The 22,118-nt window shown below is 35.9% G+C and overlaps 1 protein-coding gene across 20 annotated transcripts in view; it reads left to right on the top strand.

Moving 5' to 3' along the window:
- PPFIA2 (PTPRF interacting protein alpha 2) overlaps positions 1–22,118 on the top strand; it is a 544,821-nt gene that overhangs the window by 493,177 nt on the left and 29,526 nt on the right. For all 20 annotated transcript variants that reach the window (XM_058308490.2, XM_058308494.2, XM_071218980.1 and 17 more), the window contains 2 exons: positions 10,901–10,982; positions 16,983–17,183. In XM_058308490.2, the coding sequence (XP_058164473.1) occupies positions 10,901–10,982; positions 16,983–17,183 (283 nt within the window). The remainder of the gene's footprint in view (positions 1–10,900; positions 10,983–16,982; positions 17,184–22,118) is intronic.

The raw sequence follows: 22,118 nt of genomic DNA, 5'->3' as shown, positions 1-22,118 counted from the left end.
TGAGGTCTCAGCCTTCCTCTCCTGGCTCACCATCTCTGGGAGCTCAGCTCCCAGAGCTCAATTGCGAGCAACCAGGCATAGCACTTGTCTCTTTCCAGCCTCCTCTCTGTCTCAGCTGCTCCGCTTTCTTCCCAAATTCAGCTCTAAATTATCAGGCATGTAGCAGGGTTTGTCTCCTCTTTAGCTGTTCCATCGGCCCAGCCTCTTGGGTGCTTCGTGCTTAAGTGATCTTCTAGTCCAGGGGTTCTTAAAAAGAGGTCTGTGAGCTTTAATTTAAATTAAAAAAGAAAAACAATTTTTGTGCAGACTTGTTAATGCAGATGTGATATATTTATTTACACAATATAGCTTGGACTTAGTAAGGGGTCTGTGGTTTTCACCTGACTGGCAAAGGGGTCCATGGAACTGAAAAGGTTAAGAAACTCACATGGCAGAATCAAAAATGGAGGCTTCCTTTTCCTTCATCTGTCTCTCCATGTCTCTGTTTTTATCAGCTCCAGTAAGAGGTCGGAGACTCAACCTGAGTCACCTCTCACTGATTAATCCATTCAAAAACCCTAAAAGAATCTTATCAAGTAATCCAATCAAAGAACCCTTAACAGAATTTAATGCAATCAAAGGGTATCAAACCCACAGGAATGGATTCAAACTCACAACTTCTTTCTTTTGGGGATTCATAAAATAATTTCAAACTGCCACATATGTGTACAGGAAAGTGTAGAAATTATGAAAGTATAACTCATACAAAGTTCAATTTCTTTGTCTTGCACATGGTTCTGGAACTGAAACATTTTAGGACCTCAAATCATTATTTGCTATAATCCCTAAAAGAAAGGGTAAGAGGATATAGGGTTACCAGGGCATGATACAAGAATGTAGTGACTTAGGAAGCCTTAAAGCAGAAAGAACGCTTAAGAAGGAATGAAAAGATAAGAATTTAAAACTCAACGTTCTGACTTGTTTGATACATAATCTATAACTTTTATTTTCTACATTTACTGATATTGCTATCAGCTTCCTGCTACCAACAGGAATATAAGAGAATATGTGTTACCTCAGAAGCATGAATACTATAAACTACCAAGCTGAGTTAAAGAAGGCTCAAAATTAGATGAAGCACAAAATTAATCTAGTTTAAATGTTATCCCAGTAACCTAAAAAATTACCAGTGTTCCAGTAAGTCCCCAATTTACCCAGGAAGTGACTGGGAATAATAGGCAAAAATATCTTGTAAAAGTGAAATTGTTTGGTGGAAAATAATATAAGCCCCTCTACTTATCATTAGCAACACAAATAAATATATTGCTCAATTTTTGTATGTGTGTGTCATACTTTTTAATGGTTTTGAAAGTGATTAAACTCAAAATAACATGAGAAAGGAAATTATATGAATTCCAACCCAAATTCACAAAAAAATTAAATTTCTTCCTGAGATGATATGCTGCATTTCAGAGCAACTTGAAGAAAAAAAGTTTAAACATGAATAAACTTTAGTTTTAGTGTAATCAGTTTATTTCAAATCCAAACAATCCAGTGTATGTTCTTGGAATCTAAATTTTAAAAATTACTTAAATGTGTAATGGATTTTTCAACATTTTCCATATGAAAAAATGTGGAAATAAGACACACAAATACACATACATATGCTTCTACACAAAAAAATCACAAGGTGCTGTACTTTCAAAATCAAGTCAGCCTTGTTAATGTTGAGTTTGAAATTCATTTTTATGGAGCTAGATATGTATATTTCAGTAATCAATCTTCTGAAGAAGCTGACTGGAATTTGTGACATATATCTGTTTTGAATAATTATCTTAATTAAGATATACATGTTCAGCCTGCAGATGTGTATGTGTGTGTGTATATATATATATATGATACAATATTTTGCTCACATTTCCTGTGAGAATTTCAAATACTTTCTTATATATGTCATTTTAATTTTCACAGAATTAATGAACAAGTATGGATTTTGAATGATAGTCCATTAGAGTCCATTAATTGTCTGTTTGAAACTTGAGGTGCTATATCCTATTTACTCTTAAGTGTTGAATTTTAATGGAACAAGATACATGTCACAATTAATAATAGTTAGAAATCTCTGTGCATTTTCTTTTAGTGTTATATAAGGAAGATTTAGTCCCTGTGCTACATTGTTAAGAAGTAAATTCCACTGTCATGTTATTTTGACTTTTTTTTCATTCTTGGTTCTTATTGAAGCATGTATTTATTTCTTTTGGTTATGTAGCTAACCCAGTACTTGTCATATGTCACAGTAAATAAATAAACATTGAATATAAATTTTTAAAACTTTATATTACATCTGTGCAAACTCAATTGAATTGAAACAAATTTCAACAAACTCAGCTTTCCCATCCTGATTACAATACAGAGTTTAACCCTCCTTTCTCTAAGAATACGGAACCTGATCTTATTAAGGAATAACATTAACAGAAAAGCCATAGCTCCTTTGGTCTCTATAATGTTGAGAACTGAAGATTACAATATGTGAGAGTAACAAGTAAAGATTATAAATATTATCCAGGAGCTGAAATAAATGTATGCTACTTCTAAATATAAATGAACAACAAGAAGAGAAAAAAGTTGGGAGGCTAAAATTTCATTTAACACACATAATTAGATAGATCCTATTGTCCTATTTTTCAATTATGGAAACAGTTTTAGTGAGGTTAATTAGATGAAGGTAATATAGGAATTAGAGCCAGCTCTGTAGTCAGGTTGCTGGGGTTCAGATTCTGACTCTGTCTCATTAGCTATTGGCTCCAAGTATCTTCTGTTCTTCAGGGTTGTCATCTGTACAGAGGTGTCAATATGTATCTTACTGGATTGTTGTGAACTTGAATTAATACATATAAAGCACTTGGGATATTGCTTCACACATAATAAATGATAAATGCTGTAAGCTATTATTGTCTGGACTCAAAATCCTAATATGTTTATAGCCAAAACATTTGCTCTCTCAAGCAGCTATGTTATATCTCTTTTATGACATGGTTCAGATGAACAACAGAGCACATTAGATAATTATCTATTATAGTACTTACTGTATTAAATTGTAATAAAATGTACTTAATTAAAATGAAATAGAATTTTATTTTAAATGGGAAGTATAATAAGTGCAATTACTGAAGTATATGCAAGTTACAGTATTTGTGTAGACAGGAGAATAATTCTGCCTGGGAGATATAACAGAAAGGATAAAACCTGAGTTGTGTCTGAAGGATGAGTATGATTTTTCATTATTATGATGGTAAGAAGGATATTCCTAGAAGAAATAAAAATCATAGAAAGGTGAAATAGAATGAAGTGTTTGGAAAATGACAAATATTTTACCTTCGAATGAGCAGAAATAGCTGGGGAGATAGCCAGGGATAAGTTCGCTAAGGGTCTTTTTAGTTATTCAAAGATGTTTGGCTTTTATTCTGAGGAAAAGTGGGAGGTTTTTAAGCAGAGGAGTGTTATCCCTGCATTTGTGTTTAGGAAGGTCCCTCTGGAAGTTGTATAAAGCAGGGGAGGGAAGAGGAACCAAGTAAGAGATGGAGACACTCTGAGATTCCATTGTCATAATCCATACAAGACAAAGGCCTTAGCAGTACTCATTCAACTTATATAATATAGTTATTAAGTGTGAGAAAGAGCACTTTTATCTCTTTTGATAGCAACCTGACTGTGCAACGATATTCTTATTTATTTTTAGGTTGCAATAAGCAGTTGAATGTTATGAAAAGCATAGAATGCTAAAAAAAAAAAAAAAAAATGCTGTGTTAGTCAGCCAAAGGGGTGCTGATGCAAAGTACCAGAAATCTGTTGAGTTTTATAAAGGGTATTTATTGGGGTAAAAGCTTACAGTTATAAAGCCCTAAAGATGGTCACTGAGCTCTGCCTGGTCTCTCTTTCCTGGGCTTCCTCTTTCTCTTGAGGTTCCATGGGCCCAGCTTCTTCTGATCTCAGCTATAGGTTGGCATAGGGCTTGTCTCTCAGAGCTTCCTATATCAGCCTCTGGTATAGGGCTCATTTCTTTCCAGACTTTCTTAGCTACTTAGCTGTAGTCTATCAGTCAAATGGCTCATCTCTCCCCAGAGCCCCAGGATAAAACATGAGAGAGCTCTCTCTCTTCCCATGTGAGAGTCCATTTATATGAGCCCACAGGGTGGTGGGGACTCAACCTGAGTCACACCCTACTGACGTGGTTGAATCAAAGTCCTAATCTTAACATAATTTAATAAAGACTTCTCAGCTGAATCTAATACAATCAAAGGATATTACACCCAGAAGAATAGATTAGTTTACAAACATATTCTCTCTCTTTTGGAGATTCATAAATAATCTCAAACTGCCAAAATTGCTCTATGATCAAAGATACTAAGAAGCTTCCAATATTGGTAGCTTTGTGGATTAAACTATAGAAATCATTGAAAAGATATTCTTGGTGAGAGAATTAAAGTAAAAATCCATGATGCAATGGAAGAGTAAGCTCTTTTCTCCAAGACATTACAGTGTTAGGTGAAAGATGAAACTCATGCTTATGATGCTAATCACTGAGGTCTATGACTGATGCCAACACTATAAGCTTCCAGATGTTAAAGGAGAAGAGACATTGTGAACTTGTATGATGACTAAAGATTTCTTATAAAAGGAACAGCCTGGCTTTAAGCAAATAGTAAGATCTGGATAGATGAAAAAGGGGAAGGACTTACTGGCTCTGGAAAATGATACTTGCAAAGGTAGAATTAGGAATTAACAAAGTATGTAGAAAAGTAAAATTTTAGTTCTGTTAGGAGTAATGGAAGATGATCAGAAAACTATATCAAAAGAAATCTGGGAAAAGCTTTGTAATCCAGACTAATAATTGCTCTTTTGGCATTTGAGGAGCCATTGAAGGGTTTTTAGCAGAAGATGATAATAATAATAATTGATGATTTACTTTGTGCTGAGTGCTGTTGTAATCACATTTCACAGAGTTTATCACTTAACCCTTATAACAACCCCATGAGGTAGGTACTGCTATCAGCCTCATTTTACATATGATGTAAGTGAGACACATCAAGGTTATGTGACTTGGCCCACACTGCACAGCTAACAAGGGGAGGAACCAGGAATTATGCACAAGCAATCTGACCGTAGAGCCCCACTCTTTTACCTGCCCTGCTATGAAATACATCTCCTGGGTAGGTTAGCTAGATGGCAATGGATTGGAAAGATAAAAAGACTGGAGAGAAAGACCAATTAAATGGTTAAGGAAAGAATGTGATGGTAGTGAAAATGGAAATTAAGGAATATGGAAGAGAAAGTATGAAGGGGAAATTGACAGGTGTTGAATGGAAGGTGACTGAAATGGCCAGTCTGAGTGACAGAAAGAATGGTGCTGGATGGTAGTTTGATGCTCAGCTCACAAATTGGCTGTCCCAAAATAGCATCACAAGCTAAGTGATCTGAGAATAAAGTCTCTTTTCACTGACAGCAATGATCCACATGCATCGAGAATGGGGGAAGAAACATCACTGATTCTGTGGTCTGAGGCAATTTTGTATAACTAATGAACTTCATTTCTCAGATTTGCACATATAACACTAACAAGTTCAAGTTTTCTCATTCCAAAACGACAACTAGTTCCCAAAAAAGGAATATCTAATAAATAGAATGTTTTTACAATTCTGATATTGTTTATTCTTTACTTTTGCCTGGTTTTCAAAATAAATAAATAACGATGGAATCAGATGGATGTTTTCCCCCAAAAATAATTGTAGCATAAGGAAACTAGGTAACTACAGAAGAATAATCCTTCCTATCCTTTAGGGAGAAGTATTCTGGCAACTGTGCTGTGCAAAATCTCCAGGAAAATTTAAGAAGAAAGAGCACTTCTAAATGCAAATAATCTTATTCCAGTTAAATTATTTTATTTGAGAGTTTGCTCAGTTCACCGGATATTTCGTAGCTGTTTTTGCCTTCCATTTATTCAAAAGTTATTAAGCAAAGTCTCCACTGGATACTTCGTACAATGGGAGGTAAAAAAAAACAACAAGTGAGACATGGGTTATGTCCTCAGATTACAACACAGAGATCAATTTGTGCACAAATAAGGTACCTAACAAAGAGTCTTGCTCATGATACAAGTAGTAGTAATGGAGGGACAGCAAAGGTTTGGTTGGGAAGAATTGAGGAAAGTTTATTCCAGAGGAAGAATAGGCCATGATATAATGGAACAAGGACATAAAGCACAAGAATGATGGGCATTCAATTTGACAATTTAGAAGAGTTCTAATAGATAAAGCTGAAAATATAATTTTAAGGATACATCAGGAACGACTTTTAAGGCCATGTCAGTGAAGAGCTATTATAGATATTTGAGCTGACTGGTCACTTAATAAGCCTTTACTCTAAGGACATTAATCTGATAGCATGTAAAATTAATTGCCTGGGACATATCAGAAAAAAATGGAGAAGAGAAATTTTTGTATTTGTTGAATACCTATTGACTGTTAGTTGCTTTTATATGAATTATTTCATTTAATTCTCATAATTTTTGCAGAGAAATGCCTTTATAATCATGTTTAAATGTGGGGAAAATGAGACTTAAAGGCATTAATTAAGTAATCAAAAGGCAAATAGGTGTTTAGAATCAAATTTGGGGACTTGAGTCATTCATTTAAAATGTATTGAATATATACTGTGTGCCTGATCCTTAGGCCATCACCCACCGCCACCCCTATTGCCACAACCCAAAGTCAAACTACCATCATCTTACACCTGAAAACTGCAACTACACTTCTAATTTATATCACTCACTAATAACTCTGGCCTATCTCAAGCCCATATTCTCAGCCTCCAGAGCAATCTTCCTAATATACAAATCAGTTTATGTCCCTCTGACGACTTCTCCTTGCAATTAGAATAAAGTCCTTACCATGTCTCCAGTGCCCAAAATGATGTTCCTTTGCTCTTGCCTACCTCTCCAACTTCATCTCTCTCCATCCCTAAATCCCACATCCTCTGATGCACTCTAGTCACACTGGCCTTTCTTGCCTTCTTTCTGTTGCTTGAAAATCCAGTTTCCTCCTTTCCTAGGGCATTCGTACTCTGTTTCTTCTGCTTGAAACATTTTTCTACCAGACCTTGCCCTGGCTGTCTCTTCTCAACATGCATGTGTCAACTCAAATATTGCCTCTTCATAGAGACTTTTCCAGACCACTAAAGCTAAACTATACCTCTCATCCCTATCTTACTGTCTTACTCTATATCATCTTCTTCAGACACATATCAATGCCTCAAATTATCTTGTTTATTATTTTTACATGCTTTCTTTCAAGATGGGAAGAATTATTTTTATTAGAGAAGTTGTAGGTTTACAGAAAAATCTGCATGTTATCCATAATAATCTTTTAAGAAATCATCATGTATTACTCTTTGATTTCCCACTTTTATGGCATTGTCCATATTGCTTTATATTTCTAACATTGCTTCTCTCTCAAGCCAACATGCACAGATATATGCCTCTTACACATTTTATATGGATGCAGATTATTTTTATAACTGAGATGAATTAAGTGTAATACTGTTTTCAGAATGTCAGTGCATTTCTTTACACAACTGATATTGCTCTCAGGTTAAAGAAAACCGAACTGGAATTGCTGTCATGTAGTTCACAGTCTTAGTACAAAATCCAGCCATCCACATCTAGTCTGATGTGTTTACAAGTGTCAAGTGTATTGACTCGAAGGCCTCCACTTGGGATTTCCCCTTACCAGTGCGGGAACAGAGGGCAGAACTCATTGGACTTTAGCTCACTTATATTACTTTCTTTGTATATTATTACTAAAATTATTGTTTTGTGGGAATTTGTGGCTTAAAGCAAAATAATACAGGAGCAGGTATAGCTTAGTGGTTGAGCATGAGCGTCACATGTATGAAGTCCCAGGTTCAATCCTTGGTACCTATAAAATAAAATAAATAAAAATTAAATAAAATTTTTAAGAAAAAGAAAAATTGGGAGGGGGGCAGATTGCCAAATCATGTTTCAAACAATTGTATGATTGATATTTATGTTCAGAAGGAGAATAGTACTATTTGAGCACATTAGATTGCCTGCGAACCAGATTCCTGCCAGGGACCCCAAACCAGATCAGATTCTTGGGATCAATAGGAATTGATGCTATTTTCAAAAGGTGTGACATAAAAGGCTCAAGGGAATGTATGATTCTAAGAAAACTTTTGTTCTTTGAAACATACAAGTTTGAACGTGGTTGTAAGTCAAAACAGAGAAAGAAACTGGGGCTGTAATAAAAATTACTACAGGACAAAATTTACTAAAACCAGAAACACTTAAATATGAACAGTAGCTGACATCCTTCAAACATTTACATAGCAGCTCTTCTGGGTTTAACCTTGTTCAAGATGCTTCAAATTCATTGCTAAACAAATATATAAAAAGCCCTGTCCTCTTTGAACTTATATTCAGTTGGGCCATGACAGACGAAGGAGAAATTGGCATGCTATGTTAGAAGATAAGCACTATAGAGAAAAATAAAACAAGAAATGGGGCTGAGGAAATGTCTAGTGGAGGTTAAAGGAAGTGGGAGAGAGGACCTTCAAAGAAAATGTGGTCTTTGAGTAAAGATTCAAAGTAGGTGAGGGAAGAAGTCATATGAAAATATAAGGGAAGACCATTTCAGGTAGAGGGAACAGCAGGTGCTGAGGTTCTAAGGTAAAAAGAGGCCTGGAATATTTCTAAGGAATAGCAAGGAGTCCAGGGTTGCTGGCATAGAGGGAGTCAAGGGATGCGGTAGCAGTTGAGTCAGGGGGATGAGGAAGGGCAGGATAAAGCCTAACAGCTGCTTTGGCTTCTAGTTTCAGTGAGATGGGGAGCCATCAGGGGGGTATAAGCAGAGAAGTAACATGATCTGACTTAAGTTTTAACAAATCACTCCAGCTTGTGGTACTGTTTTTATTAGACCGAATTTTCACAAAGAATCTTAACTTTTAAAAAATGGCTTTTTATACAACTCATACACTTCACATGTGAAAATGTTAAATACTTCCTAGGTTTTAGTACATATTTATGTTTTTTCCCACTGAATGAAACAGTAAAGAAATTTAAACATGTGTTATGTAGGTGGAAATTCTTCTTTTCCTGTTGGATATAACTTTATAGCTCCTTTCCTCGGAAATCTACTATGAAGTACACATACTCCATGCTCAGTCCTGCCTCTACACTACTCCTTTACTACTTATCCTGTTTGTAACACCATCCCATCTCCTTCCTACCTGTCCTTCAAAACTAACTCAATGACCACAAAGTCTTCATCAGTTGTTTCCATGGCTTTTAACCCCTTTTCCAAAATCTTCATTCTCTTTAAGTGTGTATCCTTGAGCTTATGTATAGCTATTTTGTATTGTGTTTTTTGGGAGAGTTTCATGTGTTGGCTTTGCCTGTCTAACCAGGGACTTGTGTACTCTATTTTCCACATTGACCATAAATCTAAGCTCACAACAGATGCTCGATAAATACTTGATAGTTGGTTGCTAGCTCTTTCAACCTGTTTCTATAAGTATTGTCACCATGAAACTAGGCTAATTAAATATGCTTTTCAATAAGGGAATGTCTTTGGAAAACCCCAAGGAAATGGGTAGTGGTAGAATAAGACAGGTAAGAAAGCCTCTCTAGTTTTCAGTTTGAATTCAGGGCCCCAGTGTTGCTGGTTCCTTTCCCAGGTGCTGAGTAGTTTACTTGCAGAACCTACCAATACTTTCCTTCCTATCCCATCCAATGAAATGGCAGATGGTTTATGAGTATCATCAGCTGCTATAGCTTTAATTTTTGTTTTACCTCCTTATTTTAGCAATGCATTTTTGTTGTAGCATCTCCAAGGCAATTGCAAAAAGCTTCTGTGTTGAAAGATATTTCTGCTTATATATTTTAAAATATTAATATAGTCCATCACAGTAAGAAATTAATTTGTCCATAGAATGGAAATAATGAAAGGTTTTATTTGAAAGTTCATGTATGATGTTAATGAAAGACACACATTCAAAATAAAGCAATGAATATAATACTTTTTATCATTTGTGTATAAGATCAAGGCACACTAGGGAACAGAGAGTATGTTTTCCAATTTAGTCCCACCAGGTTTGAGTTTCCATGAAGACACTATCTCATTTATGGACTATCTCAAATTTTGTAAGTGGATGTCTGTTCTAAAGTCTCAATTGTAGGGACAATGAAATGGAAAATGCATTTATCAAGGCGCCTTCATCTTTTTATTATAAAAAACAATAATTTCTTGTCAGTGAGTAGTGATCATAAATGAAAATACATATATTGTTGAATTTCACACCTGACAGTGATTTAGTGATGGAAATCAATTTACCCTGCAATTCTTCACAAATGAGATGTCCTTTTGTAGTACAAACAGATATCTAACTCTTAAGATAGCTCTCTGGACTTAGAGGGAATATTAAAATAGGGCTAGAATGACCAAATTTATCTTCTGCCTCTATATACAGGTACCTTTCTCTACCACTGAGATAGTAAGGAAGGAGATATACATCCATAATGTATGTTTAAATGTGCATAAGTGGACAACTTTCTTCTTAAAGGGATAAGACATTTGCAGATAATACAGTTTCTTAGTCCATCAACACTTAATGTTTGAATTTTAATGAATAGAATTTGGGAGAAATTATTTTTAGATGTGAATGTTTCAATTCTAATGAAATCAGTGGATTCTGTACATGTATTCTTCAAAATAAGAAGTTTTTTATTATGTATTACCTTACAAAATATGTAATGCATTATTGTGTGTGTTTTCTTACTATGAGTGTTAAAAATCACAGCCATGTTTTTCCATGTTACTTGACTGATAATCTTTGTTATATACTTCAGGCATGAACTGCTAGAAGAAGCTCGGAGAAAGGGATTACCTTTTGCCCAGTGGGATGGTCCCACTGTGGTCGCATGGCTAGAGGTAAGACAGAATGAAGACCAGAAGTCTCTTAAATCAGTCATGACTAATTTAATAGTTTATAAGAGACTGGTAAAGACATATTCCTAAAGCCATAGCCTCCCACGACCCTGGAATAGCTGATAATGGAGTTATATGGTTATCTAGGGGCCATGGGCATCATTGTAGTTTTACCCTGACACCTTCATGTGATTGTAGCAAAAGAATAAGCAGCCAGGAGGATAACCCATTCTAAATTTCACCTTCACAGCTAAAACAGGAGAAGAAAGAATTATTGAGCCACATTTATGTTGTTACAAGAAAACATTGGCCCATGTTCATTATTTCAGCATCCTTTCTTATCAGCAGGCTACAGAGAAGAGTCATCTCTATATTTGGCATTTCTGTGTTACTAAAGATGTCTCTATTGGCTAATTGTATAGAATTATTCTGTTGCTTGCAGTTTAATTCCTGAAATGAACTCTCTAAGGCCTAGAGGTCAGCTCAGTCTAAGAATCTTGGGATGAAATAGCAGGAGATTTATCCCCCAAATTGAATGTTAAAATAAACAAGAACCACATAAGGCATTTCCTGAACAATGCAGTGTTCTAGAAGAAATACAGCAACAACCTGAGCAAGGTGCAAGGCAGCAGAAGCAGGCTTTGAGAGTGGGAGAAATACATATACAACTATGAAGGGTCTCTTTGTGCCATTTATTAGTCATGTTCACTGCCTTTTCCATGCAGTTGTCTAACATGGGCTACTAAGATATGCTGATAGCAAATCAAAGAAGATAGGCTTTTCCTGCCTGACAGATGTGATTAGAACCCATTTTTATAATAATGATTTAGGATTATAAATTTACCCACCTTCATTATAACATCATATATAGATCTAACTAATAAATGAAGAAAAATTAAAATCCATTTGAGTCTTATATAGACAGATATAAACAGATGCTTTACATTTTCCTGGGACTGAGTGAAAGATGACTGTGTGTCAAGCTATGTTTACCCTCTCATATCATTCAGGAAATTTTTAACATACTAATGATCAGAACTGTTTTTTCTAAGGATGGTTTTAAAAAATTTTTTTAACTTTTAAGAAAGCTTTAGATTATGTAAATGTTACATCAAAAATACAGGGGATTCCCATATACTACACCTCTTCCCCCTCCCACAATTTTCCCCATTAACAACATCTTTCATTGGTGTGATACATTTTGTTATAATTGATGAACGCACGCTGGAGCATTGCTATTAACCATGGTCTATAGTTTACATTATAGTTTACAATCTGCCCTGCACAATTTTATAGGTTTAGGCAAAATGTATAATAGCCTGTATTTGTCATTGCAATATCATGCAGGACAATCCTAGTGTGCCAAAAATGACCTATAGTACACCTATTCTTCCCTCTTCCTTTCCTCTAGTGGTCATATCTTTATAATGAATGATACAAGTTCTTCCATTGATAGAAAAATAATATCTACTTTAGTGCATAGTTTCATTCCCCTCTTATGTTTCTTCATTCCTCAGTCTCGAGGATTTTGGGACGGTGATGCCCACTCTGCTTCTGATGAGAAGGGGCTTAGATCCCATGAGGCAGATGGATAGAATTGTCTTGCACGAAGTTGTAGATACTCTCTGATTTTTGGGATGGGCGTTGTCCATCATCATCCCTTTGCTAGTTTTCCTGGGTGAGTCCAACGAACTGGAGAGTAGGTGTTGCAACTCTTCTGAGATTCAGGGCTCAACAAGCATATGAACAGACCAAAGATTTAAGTCTCTGGGGGCATATATTTAATGAGTATAGTGTTAATTATAGGTTCAAATAAAAGAGGTAGAAAAGGCCTGTATAGGGAAATTATAAATGAATCTAACTCTGTTACATTAGGAAGTATATATTCCAAAGCAAAGCCCACTGACAGTGCCATATTCCTGAGATCATCTGCCCTGCCTATATATCTAGATGTCTCTAAAGCCCTCAGCAGCCCTGGTGCTTGAGGTGCTGCTTATGGTGGCAGTAAATGAAATCCTGCTGATACATGCATAAGCATAACCTCTGGAATGACCTCCCGACTCACTTTGAAATATCTTAGCCATAAAAATTCATTTGTATTTAATATTTCCCCCTTTTGGTCAACATCTTTTTCCAAATGCTTTGCTATTTGGTGCTTGGTAATAATCACTTGGTGCCAGGTAGGTTCATCCCCAGGAGTCATGTCCCACCATAGTGGAGGGATGGTAATGCATTTATATGCTGAGTTTGGCTTAGAGAGAGAACACATTTGAGCAACAAGGAGACTTTCAGGAGGCAACTCTTAGGCAATATATAATATTAGGCTAAGTTTAAATTTCATAAGAACAAGGGTCATAAGTACAACCATCAGTATCAAGGTTCTGGCATTATGGCCTGTCCTCCTTTGCTAGGCACTGCCCATGTACTTGGGGGATTCTTGGAAAATTACTTTATTTTTAAAAACCTATTATTTGAAAAAAAAATCTTAAGAAAGCACACTTCAGCGGCGGATTTGGCCCAGTGGTTAGGGTGTCCGCCTACCACATGGGAGGTCCACGGTTCAAACCCCAGGCCTCCTTGACCCGTGTGCAGCTGGCCCATGCACAGTCCTGATGTGCGCAAGAAGTGCCCTGCCACGCAGGGGTGTCCCCTGCGTAGGGGAACCCCATGTGCAAGGAGTGCGCCCCGCAAGGAGAGCCGCCCAGTGCGAAAGAAAGTGCAGCCTGCCCAGGAATGGCACAGCACACACGGAGAGCTGACACAACAAGATGACAAAACAAAAAGAAACACAGATTCCCATGCCGCTGACAACAAGAGAAGCGGACAAAGAAGACGCAGCAAATAGACACAGAGAACAGACAACTGGGGTGGCGGGGGAAGGGGAGAGAAATAAATAAATAAATAAATCTTTTTAAAAAAAAAAGAAAGCACACTTCAAAAATGATAGCAATTCTTTGTTCCATTTTTTACTCCAATAAAATGATCTGCAGTTAAACAGAGGCAAGTAATGAACAAATCCTTTATATAAAAAGCAAATTTACTAACATTAAGGTGCTAGGAAATGACAAACAGTGAAGCTTGTGCTAATTAACCCTATTCTGAGTCCACAGGATTTGCCCATAATGTACTCATCCTAATGTGATTCAAATAATGAAATGAAATAAACAGGATAAATGAGCGAGGTGATCCAATGAATGAGAGCTCATGACTTTCAGCTTTTTTAGCACCTTGTGTCACCCCCTGTTAAGAATAACATATAGGCATTAGTCTAATACTTCAACATTATTTATCCACATGAAAAACTTTCCAAAAGCTAATCAGGGATGAGGGTAATGTTAAACTAGCATATAAATTAAAATATTTTAGAACAGAGGGATGAAAATCATTAAATTGAGGATGGTATATTTAGATATTTTGTTACTTTGAACAATTCGAAATTATAAGGTAAGAAACCAAGTCCCACTTCTATCATATCTAATGCTACCAGTCAAGGTAAGCTCAATTCCTTGTGCCTAATCTTCTGGAAGATTGTATGAACTATTTGCGTAAGAACTGTGCTTTGAATTTTCTTTTATCTCATTCACAGCCCAACCCATGCTGACTCAAAGATTTGGCATTTTGTGTGTTTGTTTCCCTATAATGATGAGTAGCCTTTTTACACAGCAGAATTTTCATACCATAAGGATATCTGTATTGGTTATCTATTGCTTTGTAATAAATTATCCCACTATAAACATTTATTACTTTCAGGCTTTTGCGAATCAGGAGTCTAGAGATGGTTTAGCTATGTCCACTGCTCAGGTTCTTTCACAAGCATGCTCTCCAGGTATTAGCAATGGCTACAGTCATCCTGAGGCTCCACTTCGTTAAGATCCACTTCCAACCTCACTCACAGAATCATGGTCAGAATCCAATTGCTTGATAGCTGTTTGCCAGTAACATCAGTTACTTGCCCTGTGAGTGTCTCCATAGGGGTGCTTACAACATGGCAACTTGCTTCTCCCAGAGCAAGAGTGGAGAGAAGAGCCAGAGAAGAGTAACAAGAGTGAAACAACAGTCTTTGTAAGCTAATCTGGAAAGTGACATCCCATTACTTTTATCACATTCTATCCATTAGATATGAGTCACTAGGTCCAACTCAAACTCAAGGGAAGAGGATTATACAAGGTCCTGAATATCAGGGGGCAGGGATGATTGGGAAGCTGCTTAACACAATAACTTAGAAGTAATCCCTTCATTTTACAATAGAGAAAAATAAGACTGAGACTTATAGAGATCACATGACTCACCAACAACAGGAGAGGAATGAGAGTCCAGGTCTTCTAATTTCCCATCCAGAGCTCTAGACATTGTATTTTACTGCCTTTATAGTTATTTCATTAACTCTCTCACTCTTTCTCATTCTTACATGTTCTCCCTTTTGCTTAACCTAGTCATGTCAACAAATAAAATAGCAATAAATAGAATAAATAATAAACCTTATTATTTGGGCATTTAAACATCAAAAATTAAATGGCTTACTTTCAAGTTTCCTGCTTCCTACACACATAGCTGGGAAAAAATGGGGAGAATACTCATTTTTGAAGTGTATATATTTCAGATGTGGAAGCATAATATAAATTAGCTGATATTCACCCAGGCTTAAGATGTGTGCCGGAAACTACTGTGTTCATAATACTACTGATTCAGTTGTCTTTCCAGAGCCACATGGCAAAGTTAAAGAGTCTGAATCCCTACTTTCGAATAGATTATTCATTCTGTTATTTTCTTTAGCTAAAGCAAATGTACCTGTCTTCTTTTAATGGATTAATTTTCAGTGAGGCTTAAAGGCTCCCTCTACAGGTAGGCCATGTGGCCATTAACTAGACGTGCACATGGCAGATTTCTGTGGATGGATTGTATCACAGAAGTTCTAAGGTTAATTCTGCTAGTCTATCTTCCAGGATTCTCCATTATTTTTTTTTCCTTCTATTAGGGATGTAAGTAATTATTACAAAATGGATGGGTAGATGAATGAATGGGTGGATGGATGAGTGTAACCTGTGTCTTGAAGAATAAGAAGGACTTCTTCAGGCACACATATGGAAGTGTTACCAAGCAGATGGAGTGGAGCAACTGGTGATACCCAATTTTTTAAGACTATGAAATCATTTGAAAAGTCATAATAAGAATTTAACCTCCACAAGAGCGAAGATTTCCCTCTGATTTGTTCTCTACAGTATACCTAGAACTACATCATGCCTGATATATAGAAGGCATTCATAAAAGCTGCTGAAAAAAATGAAGAACATTTAAAATATTAAATAAAAAACTTAATTTTTAATTAAATTTTAAATGATTCATTCATTTATTCATTCATTTAAAGGAAAAACAATAATAGGTATCTTCATCTTCTATGTGTCAGGCACTTTTCCAGATGCTTATAATTTTAGTGTCTTCCATTAGTACATCATTTGATTTTACTAAAAGCATTTTCATATATATCCTCTAATTAAGATCATAACTATCACATGATGTAAGTAGGTGGTGGGAAATGAGGTTTGGTTACACTACATGCTTGGATCAAAATCACATGACTGAAAATGGTAGAGCTGCATCTTTTAGTGATGAAATTTCTCTGCACTCAGAGTTCCAAAGAAGCATTGTAAATTAGAAGTCAAGCTGTTCTTATGCTTAAACACAAGGAGAGCTTTGATACCATGCAATTATTACTTTTACTTTTATCCCTAGCAATATAGAGTAGTTTTAAAATGCAATCTCTGGAACCAGAATACCTGGAATTCATCAGTTTCATCACTTTCTAGCTGGTGTTTCTGAACAAAGTACTTGATATCTCTGTGAATCTATTTCCTTTAGTGGAAATAACCATAACATCTATATTATGAGGTTGTAAACATGAAATGAATTCCATTCATGCAAGATACTTAAAATAATGAGATATTTTGTGTAAAAACATTAGCTATTATTTTAATCTATATATATTTTTTTTTCCTTGTCCTCCAGCTCTGGTTGGGAATGCCTGCTTGGTATGTGGCAGCTTGCCGAGCCAATGTGAAAAGTGGTGCCATCATGTCTGCCTTATCAGACACTGAGATCCAGAGAGAAATTGGAATCAGCAATCCTCTGCATCGCCTAAAGCTCCGATTAGCAATCCAGGAGATGGTTTCCTTAACAAGTCCTTCAGCTCCTCCAACATCCCGAACAGTGAGTCAGTTTCTACTCCTCCCCTCTCCCAGTGCTGGGCAAATAGTAGCAGCATCTCTAAATCCACAGAGTGAAATTATGGCAGCAAACATTTCAGTGTCAGCATGAATTATTCCAAAGAGATTTAGTTGCTCTTCATTAACCTTGCTGCTATTTTTAAAAAGGCTTTCATTTAAGGAGCTATGCTTCACATCACACTTGAAGTCTGCATTCTTCATGATTATGCAGTTCATCAAAACAGAGGAAATCAGAACCGACATAGACATTTTGGACATCTCTAGACTAGTTTAGACCTTTCTCCCAATCAGCAACTCTTTTGCAGGGGCAATCCTCCTCTACTCCAACCCACCCCCGTCACCATTTTTTCCATATAATTCAACCCCTACTCAGGACAGGAGCTATAAGGTATCAGCATTTTCTGAAGATCAGTGCTTACCTCACTTCTTAACCTACTTCTTATGCAGTTTCCATAATTATGAAATCACACCAGAATTTAATGTTTTAAAAATAGCAAGTGGAATAAATTCCTTTGAAATTTGTTCTCTTCTCATTTGGAAATCCCTCATCCACTCATAAAGTTATTCCTATCCTAATATTGGGAAAGAATAAAAGGTGGGAAAAAAGGCATACAGGATAATGAATTCAAACACTAAATATAACTCAAGAAATATTTCACAATTTTCTTTAGACTGTTCCTTAATTATATTTTATGCTGACAAAGGATCTGATTTCCGATGTTAACTGGGTTTCCCTGGCCCTGTGTTATATACTGCCCAATAAAATAGGGGAGAATAAAGTAAATCTGAAGAGTGGGTAGGAAATACACAGAAATGGTATCACTTTGTTATAGTTTTCTGGCACAGAACTGACTTGAGTATAAATTTTTATCTATGGCTTTAAACAGTTTTAGAGAACTTGCTTCATTTCTATTGTGTTTATGCTTATTATCCTTCTCAGTATAGTTGATTCTTCTGCCAAAAATCCAAGGTCAATTTTTAAAAGTGCCTCTCTTTCCTGAATAATGCTATTTTAACTTATTTCTAAACATCATGTAGGAAAACAATTTATATTTTAACCAACATTCATTTGTAACATTATTTTTTAAATAGAGTAAATGTTCTATACTATAGTTAGAGTATTGCTCAACCTAAAAGATAATTCAGAATATATTTAAAGTAAAAATTGAGCAGGCAATTAAAATAGTTATCGCAAACTGAATTTATATGAGAGCCAGAATTTCCTGAATAAATCCAGCTAGGAAAGAGGCATCACAACTTGTTTATGTCAGTATTCTCCCCTCAAGTAACAACCACATACAAGAAAAAATAAAAGCCCTGATCTTTCAAAAATTAGGGTATTAAAATTTCCAACTTCAGTATGAAAACTAGATTGCACTTTTTTATTGTTTTTATTAAAGATGTTGTGGTTTTACAAAAAAATCATGTGTAACACATAGGATCCCCCTATACCACCCCATCATCTATAGCCTGCACTAGTTGGAACATTTTTTACAATTGATGAAAGCACATTTTTATAATTATACCATTAATTATAACCCATGATTTAACTTGTAGATTTAACTTATAGTTCACTATTTGTGTAGTATATTTCCATGGATTTTTTTTATTGTATTCTGTTACCACATATACAATCCAACATTTCACCTTTTAATCATCAAATATGTGGAGCAAATTACATTCACCATGTTGTGCTAATATCACCACCATTCATTACCAGAACATCTCCATCATTTGAAATAAGAATCCTGTATATTTTAAGCCTAAACTTCTATTGTAGTTTGCTTAAGGCTGTCAGGGCCAGATACAAGAAATGAATGCAGTGACTTTTACAACGGGGATTTATTAACTTTATAAGCTTACCATTCTCAGGCCATGAGAGTGTCCAGATCAAAGCATCATAAGGAGATGCTTTCTCCCTAAGCAGCAGCTGTGGGTGATCCAGGCATATGGCAGCATCCCCTCCTCTCTCCCCTCTCCTCTAGGCCTCACTGCTTTCAGCTTCTGGCTCCTGGGGCCTTCTCTCTCAGCTTCTGGGGGTTTCCTCTCTGTTTCTGTGACTCTGCTGATTCTAGTTTATAAAGGACTCCAGTAAATGGATTAAGACCCATCCTGGGCTATGCCTTACTGGAGTAATCTAATCAAACGGCCCTTAACTGAATCTAATCTAATTAAAGGTTCACAATATGTTCAACATACAGGAATGGACCAATTTATGAACATAATTCTCTGGGTTCCATAAAAGACTCAAACTACCACAATTTTCCATTCCCTATCCCTGCCCTGAAATTTGATAACTTATATTCTAGATTCTCTGTTTGCTTATTCTAATTGTTTCAAATAAGTGAGATCATACAATACTTGTCCTTTTGTGTCTAGCTTATTTTACTAAACATGTCTTCAAAGTCCATCATGTTGTCATATATATCAGGACTTCATTCCTTTTTACCACTGAGTAATATTCCATTGTATATATATACCACATTTTATTTATCCAGTCATCAGTTGATGGACACTTAGGCAGCTTCCATCTTTTGGAAATTGTCAATGATGCCGTTATGAACATCAGTGTGAAAATATTTGTTCGACTGCCCATTTCCAGTTCTTTTGGTTATATACCAAGTAGTGGGATTGCCAGGTCGTATGGTAATTCTAAACTTAGCTTTCTGAGGAGCTTCAAAACTGTCTTCCACAGAGGCTGCACCACTTTACATTGCCACCAGCAATAAATAAGTGTTCCTATTACTCCAATTTCTCTCTAACACTTATTATTTTCCCTTTTTTTTTTCCCCCAATATCTGCCGTTATAGTGCGTGTGAAATGGTATCTCATTGTGGTTTTGATTTGCATTTCCCTGATGACTAATGATGAGCATCTTTCCATGTCCTTTTTGGCCATTCATTTATCATCTATGGAGAGATGTCTAGTTAAGTCTTTTGCTCATTTTTTAATTGGGTTGTTTGTCTCCTAGATATTAGGTTGAAGGCTTTCTTTATATATTCTGGATGTTAAACCTTTATTGGTCATGTCATTTCCATATATTTTCTCCCATTGTGTAGGTTATTGCTTCACTTTCATGATAAAGGCCTTTGATGAATAAAAGTTTTTAATTTTGATGAGGACCCATTTATCTATTGTTGTTGTTGTTGTTGTTGCTTATGCTATGGTTGTAATGTCTAAGAAACCATTGCCTAACTCAAGGTCCTGAATTTCATCCCTATTTTTTCTTCTAGGAATTTGATTGTTCTGCTCTTATATTCGTCTTTGATCCAATCTGAGTTTTGTCTTTTTGCTATAAGGTGTGAGATAGGAATATTTCTTCTTTTTTGTGTGCAAATGGAGATCCGGTTTTTCCAGCATCATTTGTTGAAGAGACTATTCTTTGCCAATTGAGTGGTCTTTACTACCTTGCCAAAAATCAGTTGGCCATCAATGTGAGGATTGATTTCCGACCTCTCAATCAAATCAAGGACAGGCCTATATGCCAGTCCTTGTGCCAGTACCATGCTGTTTTGATTACTGTGGCTTTGTAATAAGTTTTAAGATCAAGAAGTGTAAGACCTCAACTTTATTCTTCTTCTTCAAGATGGCATTAACTATTCAGGGCCCCTTACTCTTCCATATAAATTTGATGATTGGATATTCCATTTTGGCAAAGAAGGTCATTGTAATTTTGATTGGGATTGCATTGAATCTATTAATTTCTTTGGATAGGATTGACATCTTAATGATATTTAGACTTTAAATTCATGAACATGAAAGTTCCTTCCATTTATTTAACTCTCCCTTGATTTCTTTTAGCAATGTTTTGTAGTTTTCTGTTCACAAATCCTTTATATCCTTAGTTAGATTTATTCTTAGATATTTGATCATAGTTTTACTTTATAGGAAAAAAACAGCTATATTCTAAATTCCAAAATGAGTAAAAGAATGATAATTATCTACATATATATTTTGCCTGACTCTTGGAATTTTTATGAACCTGTGGTTTCCTTATAATTATTAATCGTTGTTATTCAACTCCCTTTTGATACTCAACAAAATCTGCATGAGGTTTCTCTTGTATCTAATTATACTCATCAATTTGTTTCATATATGGTCGCTTTTTAAATTATATTCAGTTGCATTATTTATAATGCACTGAAAGCCAAGTATAGAGAAGGCCAGTATGAATTGTAGTGGTAACTTATACTTGGATATCCCCTTCACTACCAACAATTTTTAAAACTGGACCCCTTCTGAAGTTATAATACATAATCTATTGGAAGTAATTTCATTGTATGTATTGGGTTTGTGTGCTTGGGTGGCTGTACAGTGTTCCTAAAGAAGTCCCAGTGAAATGGTGGAATTTGATGGGATATGGTTTCCAGTGACTTGTCCTTTTAATGAAAAGTCTGAACTATATGTGACTGTATTAGTCAGCCAAAGGGGTGCTGATGCAAAGTACCAGAAATTTGTTAGGTTTTATGTAGGGTATTTATTTGGGGTAGAAACTTACATTTACTAGGTCACAGAGTATAAATTACTTCCCTCACCAAAGTCTGTTGCTATGTGTTGGAGCAAGATGTCTGCTGATATTGCAAGGGTTCTGACTTTCTTTTCCTTGTAAAATTCTGTGGTCCCAGCTTCTTCCAATATCAGCTGTAGGAGATAAGTCTTGTCTCTTTCCTGGACTCATTTCTCTCTGGGTTCAGCTGTAGACTATCAGGCTAATAATGGCTTGTCTCTCTTCCTGGGGCCTCTGCTGAGTCTAATGGAGCTTTCCCTCCTTCTTCACGTACCTGCTTCTCTGTGTGTTTACTTCCGGGGGATTCAAAATAAAAACTCCCTTGTGTCCTCCTTCTCTGTGTCTATACTTTCCCAGGCTGTGCATCAAAACTCCAACTCTTTTCTCTGCCATGTAGTTTTCTCTTCAGAC

This window comes from Dasypus novemcinctus, chromosome 12, assembly GCF_030445035.2.
Source record: "Dasypus novemcinctus isolate mDasNov1 chromosome 12, mDasNov1.1.hap2, whole genome shotgun sequence".
Lineage (NCBI taxonomy): Eukaryota > Metazoa > Chordata > Mammalia > Cingulata > Dasypodidae > Dasypus > Dasypus novemcinctus.
Note: the sequence above shows the minus strand (reverse complement) of the source record. Positions and strands in the feature narration are given on the sequence as shown.